This window comes from Nicotiana tabacum, chromosome 18 (assembly GCF_000715075.1).
Source record: "Nicotiana tabacum cultivar K326 chromosome 18, ASM71507v2, whole genome shotgun sequence".
NCBI lineage: Eukaryota > Viridiplantae > Streptophyta > Magnoliopsida > Solanales > Solanaceae > Nicotiana > Nicotiana tabacum.
Window position 1 is genome coordinate 137897239 of NC_134097.1, and position 11912 is coordinate 137909150.

Genomic DNA, 11912 nt, shown 5'->3' on the forward strand with positions numbered 1-11912 from the left:
ACCGCCCGTCATTATTAACTACCACTGCCCACTATCCACCACTCACAAGACACAACCACCTTACTCAGCCACAACTGTCGCTGCTGGTCACCACAGTCAGCCGTTTCCATCACTGGACACCATTTACAATCATCACTACCATTACCATAACAACCACTAATCACTACCGACAATCACCATCATCCACCACCTGCCACCACTAATCAACCACCTATATCAGTCACCACCACCATTAGATACCACAATCATCCACCACAATTATAAGCCGCCACCACCAACTACCACCATCGTTAACCACTATCGCCCTGCCATCATCACCACTAATTACTACCTACAACTACCACCGTCAGCTAACACTACCACCAACCACTACTCCCAGTCAGCACCCACAACGAGTGGCGGATCCAGAATTTTATTCAAGTCGGGTCAAAAAAAATATTGAAGCCCCATAAGTAATCGACATTAGTAATTATCATTTTTTGTTAATTCCCATAATACTCCTGAAAATTTTCATTTTGAGGTGGTATTCTACTTTCTTTTTTTTTAAAGAAGGGTGAAAATCATTCACATCCCCCGGGTGAAAATCATAGAAGACCTCAAATTTTCCTTTTTAGTCTTCAGTTAGATTTTTGTGCTTACTCTTATAGTTAATAGCAATAAAAATATAGAAATTTGAAACAAAATAAACATAGAATTTACTAAACGAATAAATAACTATATAAAAAGCAAAGAAACCTAAATTTCACCTATCCAAAAAGAGGGCATACAACTTTATGAATTGCACAATTGTTAAACTATAATATAAAACATGCAGTCATGAATTTACACGTACAAGTAACTTTTAAAAATTATTATTTAACAATAAATAATATAACCTTAATTATTATTAATGTTTCAATAGTAGATCTCAAAAATAATAAATGATAAAGTTAATAAACTAAAATATTATACTCACAATAGAGAAGTCTGTTGCGACTACAAGGACCTAGGAATTATCTAATGTTTTAATGCACGAAGTGTCATGCATTAATGCATGCACTCTCGTGGCTTTAGAAAAACTAAAAGTACAATAACACACGCCAGCGGGAATCGATCTCAACTCTCTTGGAAACAAATGACCTTGCTAGACCGCTGGACCACAGCCTTAATGTCTTCCCAAGCGGATTCATTTTTGTTATACCTTCTACTTTTATATAAAATTTATACATATAAACACCAAATTTTTTTTTGACGAAGCGGGTTCAGTTGAACCCTCTTGATATAACGTGGTTCCGCCCCTGCCCACAACCCACTAGTCATCATCACCACCAAACACCATATAATTTTTTAAAAATTATGTTGTTGATATATTATTTCCTTTCATATTCTCTATTGCTATCTTCGATTTAGTTTTCTAATTATTTGTCTTGTCATTACTTGCTATCCGGGTTTCTCTCACCTTCTTTATCCGAGGGTCTATCGGAAACAGCCTCTCTGTCCTTCCAGGATAGGGGTAAAGGTGCGTACATCCTACTTTCGCCAGACCCCACTTGGGATTATATTGGGTGGTTGTTGTTGTTGTTGTTTGTTGATATATTATTAGATTAATTAGTATTTTATTTGAATTTCATATCTATTAATTTCAAATAAAAAAAAACTTTTTTACACCCAAATGTTAAGAAAACAAGCAATCTTAATTATTTAGTATTCAAATCTTAATACAACATCTTAATATTTAGATGTCTTAATCCTAATACACATCTTACTATTGAGACGTGTATCCAGATTCATACGTCTTAATCTCAACAGAAACAAATGGGGTCTCAATGTCCAATTAGAAATTATTTAGCCTATGTTAGGTCAGCGATGTAACAATTAGTCACAAAATATCCTGATTACTGCCAATCTCCTCCAACACTAGACGTTTGTTTGTCATATTTTTATATCTCGGGCAAACATAAGATTGTCGACGACCTACACCTCGAAAAGTTTACATCCCAAAACAAGTAAAACAGCTACTTATGACCAAAATTGACAGAACAGAAAATTATAAACAACTTAAAAACTTTCAAGTGGGGGGAAAATCTGTGCATTAAAATATCTTATATTGTCTACGAATATCTAGATCAAATTAAAAATTTATAAGACAAATAATTGCATATGACCTCTGTGTTCCACCATCCACAAATACTGAAGGGCGAATAGCTATTGGTGGCACTGGGATACTTGTGACAAGAAGTTTTTCTGGTCTATCGCTGAGGTAGAGTAGCTCACAATCCTGCATGTGAAACAATGAGAGAACAATGGTAAAAAGAAGAATAAAGGATTGCACATAAAAAAATGAGAGAAAGGAGTACAAAAATTAACAAATATCAAACAATACCTCATCAGACATATTCTTAAAAAGGGAGTAAACTGCTTTTGGATCAATTTCTGGAGGCACACTAACAGATGTCTTGAGATCTATCTTGTGAGAGATAGCCGCATTAAACTCGTCCAAGAAACGATTTCCTCGTTCATGGATGATTTTTAACTGACCCTTTTTCACCATACCTAACAATTATAATAAAATAAAAGAATAAGATAAACAATGAGGTCATGAAGATACTATCACCATGCAAAAACCATAGAGCACCCACAGCCTCCCCTATATCTAATAAAATTTTCAGCCCAACCATTCGAAATTGTTGAAGGCATAATTAAGAAAAAGAAGAAGCATTCATAGCCTTAAACATAGATGTATTTTTTGGTGGCTTTTTGGTGAAAACTGGTTAATGTAAATGAAGTAGATACAATGCTAAAAAGAGACGCAATTTGCAACTACGCTTGTTCCACTAGCTTAGTTCAAGTATTTATATAATATCTTAATACTTATCAAAAGTGCTCGCTGACGGTTTAAGCTTTTATATAAGTTGGTCACACACTTCAACATTGCATACTAGCAAGCAGAGGTTCCGAATTCGAGTCCCATCGCTACAGATTATCAAAGAGGATTTCCATGTGATTGGCTCATGAAAAAAACTCAGATATGCACGTGAGTGGGCATGTTGAATACATAATTAAGTAAATAAGTGTGATATCCCTAACGGCTTAATTTTTTGGATGGGATGGTCACACAATTCAACAAAAATTATATAAGCTTCGACATTTTTTTTAAGGTAAATACTTTTATTAATAATGGAAAAATCTCTCGTATACAAACAATATACAAAAAACTAGAGAATTTACAACATAATATGAGTCTCTATGAATGATACAGAATCTTCTATATACATTGGAATCTCATGGGTGCACCAAAAAGAAACTAGGAATGACAGGCTAATCCTCAAGTGTACATAGTCGTTCTCTATGTTCTCCTATTACTTTCGTTCCACATAACCCAAATAAATCCTAGTAGTGCAACATCTCATGCTCTTCAAATTCTCTTTTGTTCTTCTAAATTTCAAGTTGAAGAGTGCCTTCTTCACTGTACCCAGCATGGCCCACTGCATCATAAATCATCTCAAAATCCCACATGACAAGCGAGTTACCGCTTAACAATATAGTTGGATGTGGTCCCCATCTTCACCTAGACATGTGCACACGAAGCACCAACTTACATATGCAATTCGCCTTTTTCTCAAATTCTTGTTGCCAACCAAGCAAAAAAGCAAACTTTTTTTGTTGTCCTATGGGAATCCAAATCGATATGTATGGAAAACTCTGACTCATCCTTTGCCTAGAGCTTATGATAAAGACTTCACTGAAAATAACCCATCTACTCCTACCCCTACCTCCATGAGTCCTTACAGAGATATTTTATTTACTTATCCTAGTGAACAAATTCATCGCTTATAAGAGAACTACATGGCAAGTATCTCCTCTATGCATAAAGAGAAACCACTGAAGCAAAAACCAATCAATCCATAACTTTATTCCCCATTTAAATCATCTCACACTAACATTATACAACATAAAAATAAATATGAAAAGTGCTAGACATTCTCTATATTTCCTAGTCGCATAAGAATATCTAATAGCGCTAGAAGACTCCTACAAAGTATAGGACGTTAATAAACGTCTTAACATGACTAAAATACATTCCTAGCTACTCCCTCCATTCCATTTATGTGGCACTCTTTCCTTTTTAGTCTGTCCCAAAAAGGATATCAATTTTCTATATTTGAAAACAATTTAACATTAAAATTCCATGTTACCTTTAATAAGAAGATTTATAGTCACATAAATATCTAAGACTTGTTTTAGACCACAAGTTTCAAAAGCCTTCCTTTCTTTCTTAAACTTTGTCCTTAGTCAAACGATGCCACGTAAATTGGGACGGAGTAACTGATATTGCATATACAAATTTTTTCTTTCGCTAAATCTGCATTGATTCCGAAAGATTGTAGGTCTTTTGAGACAACTTCCTTCCAAGTGATTTTAGGTCTACCTCTTTCCTTTTTAACACCTTTACCCACTATGGAATATAATCCAGCATAAAAAAGAATAAATGCAACTCGGAACAAAGATCCATCCCAATGTAAATTAGTAGGTATGGTGACTATTTATCTACAAGAGGCATTATAACAATTGGTTTCTTTATTGGTCTTACCGGCAATATGCATGTTACAATGAGCTTGAATTTGACAATTAGTATTAAGGAATTTTTTTGTTGAAGAATTATCTACATATTATACGATTCACATGCCAAAAGAAGTATTACAGCATTGGTTCTATAAAGAGAAATGTGAATTCCTCAACGTAAAAGCTAAAACAAAATTTAACATTCAACACTAGATATCAAGAAAAATTCAAGGCCCAACCTTCTAAACAATGGAGCATTTGTTATCATAAAGTGTCGAAAGTCTTCTACGAAAATCCTTATCAATTTTTGTGGAAAAAAGAATTCCAACCAAATGCCATTTCTAGATAAAAGTTTTTAGTTATTGTAGGAAACTAAAAAAACACCTCTGGAGACTGGAATAGCATTTCAGCTTTTAGAAAAATCGAAAAACATTTACTTGGGGAAAAAATCGGAATTTTTTTTCAGCTTTGGAGAATCTGAAGCAATTTTTCAAGAAAAAAGTTTCACCAATTTTCACATATTTTTCAAATTTACAAGTTAAATAATATCCGCTCACTTTGATTTTGATATTATAGATAAAGCAATTTTCCTAGATTTATTCAAATGAATGCCCTTCAAAATCACGTAGAAATAGTTGCACATGCATAATAAATAGTCAACAGCAATGCAGATGGCATCTAGTTAGAACCTATGTTGCTCGGACTCTCCAAAAGTGTTGCCGCAACCGTGTCGGATCCTCCAAAAATGCACTAAATTTGGATGATCCGATAATTACCCAACAACATTTTTGAAGAGTCCAAGTAATATAGGTTAGAACAAAGGACTAGCTGTAGCCAAAAAGATGAAGACGAAGAAGAATATCAAACCATTCATGTATCCGCATTTGGAACATGTGACACTCTTCTGGCCACTTGTCATGGAAGTACACTTTTTCACAACCTTTTTCTGTAGTTCACTCTTCATCAAAGGCTCAGTTCTTGGATTTCTCATCTTCTTCAAAAAGACTCGACGCTCCTTGTCATCTAGAAGTATTGAGGAGCAGCACTGATAAAAAAAAAAAGTGGTTGCATAAGGAAAAATAGTAAAGCACTGCAAGCAAAGTAGATACCAAACTCTTGAGCACGGTCAGAGGAAGGAAAAAAGAAAACAAAACTCTGACAGGGCATCATAAATTACTAATATCACTCGTACTATCTCCAAACCATTTTCTTCTTTTTCTTTTCTTGGTTTTTTCATTTTGTTTGGTTTGGTAAATACTACTCTCCTAACCAACTTCACATGGGAATCTTGGTGAAAGTATCAGACTCAAATAAATGGTCCTGGCATGGATGACTACCAATTAGCTTTTGAGGTCAGGATTGTTCGATTTGTACCAACTCTATTGCTATTCCCAGTCATGTTTATTTTAATTAGTGACCTGTGCTATATCCCTATCTGAGCTAACTTTTGCAGTGACCATTCTCCACCAGGACATCCTAACTTTACCTTCAGCAGATGAAATCCATCGCAACGCTTTTTTTCTTTATATTCGTAAAACGGGCAATTTCGTGTTTGCACATATAACACGCCTTAAACCCTCACGCCATGATAAGTCTACCCTTACCCTATCTGTCATCTTTTTACCTTCCCCCCAAACTAACTCACCTTAAAACTATTTGTATCTCTCCCCTACAACAAACCCATCAGAGTCCACTTCTTCTTTCTTCTAAATTTGATTCAAAGATTCTGCTGCCTCCAAAACTAGTTTTTACATGTTAATTTAAAATTACTGCATAAATAGCATACTCCCCAAACATCCCATCTACTTCCTCTACCATGCTAATTCAGAATTACTAGTTTTTCAACATTAACTTCAAATTACTGCCTTTTTTCCTCTTACTTTGTTAGAAACCAAAGAAGTTCTATATTTCATATCTAGAAGAGAAGATTACAAGGCCTATTTATAATACTAATTCACCTAATCTATTAGTTGTCATACACCTAATTACACCTACTATACAACTCATATACATGTGCTAGCTATGATGTAGTACATGTGTATACATGTGCTACACAACTTGTATTACACCTACTATACAACTCATATACATGTGCTAGCTATGATGTAGTACATGTGTATACATGTGCTAGACAACTTGTATGTTAACACTCCCCCTCAAGTTGGAGCATATATATTGATCATGCCCAACTTGTTACAGATATATTCAACTCGAGCTCCATTCAAAGCTTTTGTGAAAATGTCTCCCAATTGATCTCCAGTTCTAACATGACCTGTAGAGATGAGCTTTTGTTGAATCTTTTCACGAACAAAGTGACAATCTATTACAATGTGCTTAGTCCTTTCGTGAAATACAGGATTAGAGGAGATATGAAGAGCAGCTTGATTATCACACCACAACTTTGCTGGCAATGTAGTTTGGAAGCCAACTTCACTTAATAGTTGATGTACCCATACAACCTCACACACAGATTGTGCCATAGCTCTGTATTCTGCTTCCGCACTAGATCGAGATACGACATTTTGTTTCTTACTCTTCCACGAAATCAAGTTTCCACCAACAAAAACGCAAAATCCTGTCGTGGATCTCCTATCGGCTTTTGACCCTGCCCAATCTGCATCTGTGAAACACTCAATGTTAGTGTGTTCATTATTCTTATATACTAGACCCCGTCCTGGAGATCCCTTTAGATAACAAAGAATCTGCTCCAGAGCCGCCCAATGCCTGACTGTTGGGGAAGACATAAACTGACTCACAATGCTGACAGAGTATGCGATATCGGGACGAGTTACTGTAAGATAGTTCAGTTTCCCAACCAATCTCCTATATTTCTCTGGATCTTCGAATAACTCACCGTCTTCTTTCACGAGTTGTGTGTTAGGAACCATTGGCATGCTGCATGGTTTAGATCCCAACTTTCCAGTTTCAGCTAACAAGTCAAGAGTATATTTCCTTTGGGACAAGAAGATGCCTTTCTTGCTCCGTGTAACTTCAACTCCCAAAAAATACTTTAGTTGCCCTAAATCTTTCGTCTGAAATTGAGTGTGAAGGAAAGACTTTAGAGTTGAAATTCCTGTAATATCACTTCCAGTAATAACGATGTCATCAACATATACTACCAATAAAAGAATACCATCATCAGACTTTTTATAAAACACCGTATGATCGCAATTGCTTTTCTTCATCCCATATTCTAGAACAGACTCACTAAATCTGCCAAACCAAGCACGGTCATTCTCGTCTATTTCGTTCTTTTTTCCTCTTTCTTTTCTTTTTTGGGAGAAACAATTTCATAAATAAACGACCAAGTCAGTGTCATAATATGTACGCCCCACTTCTTTTTTGAATTTGTTTCAAAAATATTTTGTGCCTCCAAACCAGCTTCTACTTTTCATTTAAATTTTCCATAACTAAAATTTTGATACCAAAACGACTTTATATTTGATCTCTAAGAGAGTTTCTATTTTTTTCTCAACTAGAAACAAAAATGTTCATAAGCACCAGACATGTTTTTTGACCTCATAATAATGCTCATAATAACCTTAATTTTTTTAAAAAAAAAAATTAATGACAGCCAAAAATGTTTATTATTCTCAACTTCATTCTTCACTAATTATTTTGGACCACGACATATGAGAACTTTGAAGTATACAACAAGCAAAGTAATAAAAACAAGAACAAGACTATAAGAATCAAGGTCTCTCACTAAGAGTTACAAGATCTTAAGGCTTTCCCTCCAGAGTTCATAATCGTTAACTGGAAAAATCAGATTACGTATTTTTTGGAGGACATCTGCTCGTACCCATGTTTTCTTATCCTATTCTATATTAATGAGATATTTACGACAACTGCAATTATCTGAAAATTTTATTGTTAATATAATTTATAATAAATGAACGCCTACTCTAAACTGAATATTATGTTTGTAATTTGGAGATTTGCACAAGTATTATGAAAAGGCACATCAATTACATGGAGTTTTGATCAATATACTGCTATTTTTGTCTTGACAATAATGGGAACTTAGGTGTCTTTTACTCATTATTCTACTTAATGTCTCTAAAATAATTTCACAGTTCTAAAAATATAACTTAACATAAAACTATCACAAATTTTCATCATTCAACAGCTTAAAATTAAAGTTATAAATGACTTCTTTTTTTTCAATCAAAGAAATTTTAAACAATTTGTATACAATTTTTCCTCACTGCTACCAATATGATGTGGAAGAAAAACTAAATTTTCAACCTCTCTGCCCAGTTAAATTGCATTCTTGAAGTTGTATAAAGTTGATATATACCAGAAAAGATTAAGAGGGTGTTTGGATTGGCTTTTAAAAAAGTAGCTTATAAGCTAAAAGCCAAATGCCATAAGTTGGTAATACCCAACTTTTGACTTGTGGCTTATTTTTGTACTTTTCATGCCTAAAGTAAGTGCTTTTTAGTACTTTTTATCATTGTCAAACACCACAAAAAAAAGTGCTTAAAAGCCAATAAACACTTAAAATAAGCCAATCCAAACACCCTCTAAGTGAAAACTACAAATAGCTTATTGCCGCAGAAATCAAAGGGGTTAAGTTCAAACAAGATATCACCTTGCATATGCACTTCAAGAGGTCCACAACTGTGCCTAAATATCCAACATTATAAACAGGTAGAGTAAGCACCAAGTATCCGTAATGACCTGGACACTCTCTAAAGTTCCCATGACAAGTTTCACAACCCCCATTCTTGTTTGGAGGCCCCTGAAAATCGAAAATTTCGTATAATCAAGATACGGAAATCAGCATCAAAGAAATAAAAAAAAGTTATTCAAACTCAAAGAGAAACATGAAGCTCAAGGTTGTTCCTTTCCATCATCTAATGATAAATCAAAACAGCTTTATTTAGCCTCCACTATTTAAACTGACATGCACAGATCATAAACTGTTAGCAACTAAAAACCTGTAAACAACTCGCTCCAAAAATAATGATTAAACTGCATTATACACCCAGCATGCCTAAAAATAATTCCCAGAGCAACAGCTACACCTCTATACAATAAACTACAAATTATATACTTTCTATGTGACATAGTTTGACTTGGTATGGATATTAAAAAAAACGAAGACTTTTGAGATCTTTGGTCTTAAATATGTTGGAGTATTTGTATGGCTATAGAAGTTTCTCAGTAAGTGCAATGGGAAGTTAAAGTTAAACAGTTTCCAAATATTGAAATGTTCCATTCTTTTTGAAATGTACTAATAACAATTTGTTTCGATGGTTGCTATGTATTGTTTCATCATGTATTGTACTGTATTGTATCGATGAATACAATGTCTGAATAGATTATATCGTTTTACAATGTCACATAGCCAGCAATTTGAGGAATAAGCTTACAATAACATAAAGAAAGAGTAGGATACTAGGTAGAGTTATTAAAAAGGAGTAGGGTAAAAGGTAAAATGTAATTACCAAATAATAATTAAGGACAAAATGAGGGGGAAAAACAAATAACAGCGTGACCACACCAAATCTGTCGTTAATAAAATTTAAGTAACAACCAAAACAAATGGTGTATTCATCGAAACAATATGATACAATACAAACAAGTTGTATGGAAACAGCGTCACATAAAATGGAACGGATGGAGTAGTATATAGACGAGTTGGGACCGGCCTTCTATAAACAGTGTTCAATGGTTATTTTGCTAAATCAGTTTAAATGTGATTATTATGTGAATTAGAGTTGAAAGAGGATTACCATGCGGGGATCTAACAAGCCATTAGGAATAGGCTTTTTAGTAGAATCATAGTAAACCCCACGGTAGACTTCAACTTCTCCTAACTTCAAAATTTCCACCTCTGAGAATAGAGAAAATTGAATGCTTTTTCTGTTCCAACAATAATATTAAAAAAACAATTGATCAAAACATTAACAAAAAACAGAAACAAAAAAACAATAAAAATTCAATTAACTGACATTTTTCTAGGACCAACATCTTCAATGTAGGGCTCTTTAGTGAATTGGATTATCTCTTGTGTTCTCTTCATCTCAAAAAGATTTTTTTTTTCCTTCTGTACTGAAAAAGTACAGAGGAATGGAAGTGTGAGGTGTGGGGGTTTAAGGAGAAGCTGCTTATTGGGCGGGAGGGTTGGGGTTTATGCGCTACTGACAACGACGACTGAGGCGCTTAAATAAGGAGACAGACAAACCCTACACATACTTGTATAAATGGTGAAGTCGGCGAAAGCTGTATGCCCTGTAGATCAATTGGTAAATGCCGCTTGGAGTTTTAGCCCTCTTTCAAAGGGTCTGGTGTTCGAATCCAGAACATAATGAAGACCTTTATTTTTGTTTTAACTGTTGATTTACCTTTACTTTTGTTTGTACAGTTGTACTTATTATTTTGATGTACTGTGTTTTTGGTCTCTATTATTGATGTTCTATGTGGACATAGTATATTCCACCAATCCTTTTGTCCATACAAATTATTTCATTATTTCAACTTCAATTTGATATGCTATTAAAAATAAATTTTTATTTTATAATTTGGTCTATTATTTCTATTTCAAGATTAAATAATGAAATTAAAGTTTTCAACTTATTTGAGGAGTATTTCAAGTAAAATAATAATTTTCAATCATAGAAGTTCAACTTTTTTTTTTTTTTTGAAGTAAAGTTCAGGTCAAACTCATTTTCTAACTTGATACTCGTATTCAATTTCAATTTCAAATATTATTCATTCTTTCAACTTCAAGCCTCATATAGCTCCAAGGTATTGTAGTAGTTGGGAGGATGTACTGGTATATGAAGAAAAAGAACATGTGTACGCTCAAAAAATAAATTTTAGACATAATTCAATTCAAGTTAACTTGTGAGATGATTGTTGTCTAATCTATCTATACTATATTAAAAGTACGAAGGCCCTTAACGAAATGTCGTTCGGCTTTTTTACCCTTTAAAAATATATTTTACATTGGACAAAATTGTAAAATAAAAAAACTTTCCTTATATTTAGGAGTTCTAAATAAAAAAAAATCTAATATAATTAAGTGTTTGATATCTTCTACTAATAAAGATAAAGATACAATATATTAAGACGTAAAAGAATACAAAAAAGTAGAAGGAAATTTTTTTGTTTGTTTCCAACAAGAAAACTTCACGTTTTTGTGTGATATTTTTGTTCTTTGTCCTTGTTTAATCATTAAGACCAATTTTACCTTTATTTTTCTTTCATATGATTTATTTATTTTTTGAAAAATTAAATCATAAGTATTTTCTTAGAAGCTTGGTTGTTAAATTCGTTAAAATTTACTACGGCATTAGGTTTTGAAATAATAATTATTGTTGAAAATATAGTAATCATTAATTTGTGATAAAAAATTAATT

At 33.5% G+C, this 11912-nt stretch overlaps 1 protein-coding gene across 1 annotated transcript in view; it reads right to left on the bottom strand.

Moving 5' to 3' along the window:
- Positions 1-10688, bottom strand: part of LOC107790357 (DNA-directed RNA polymerase III subunit 1) — a 41005-nt gene extending 30317 nt beyond the window's left edge. Inside the window, exons 1-6 of the mRNA XM_075237334.1 lie at positions 10503-10688; positions 10284-10413; positions 9137-9286; positions 5410-5587; positions 2363-2532; positions 2145-2257 (exon numbers count right to left, since the gene is read on the bottom strand). Coding sequence (XP_075093435.1) covers positions 2145-2257; positions 2363-2532; positions 5410-5587; positions 9137-9286; positions 10284-10413; positions 10503-10573 — 812 coding nt within the window. The 5' untranslated portion in view covers positions 10574-10688. The remainder of the gene's footprint in view (positions 1-2144; positions 2258-2362; positions 2533-5409; positions 5588-9136; positions 9287-10283; positions 10414-10502) is intronic.
- Positions 10689-11912: the final 1224 nt, after the last annotated feature.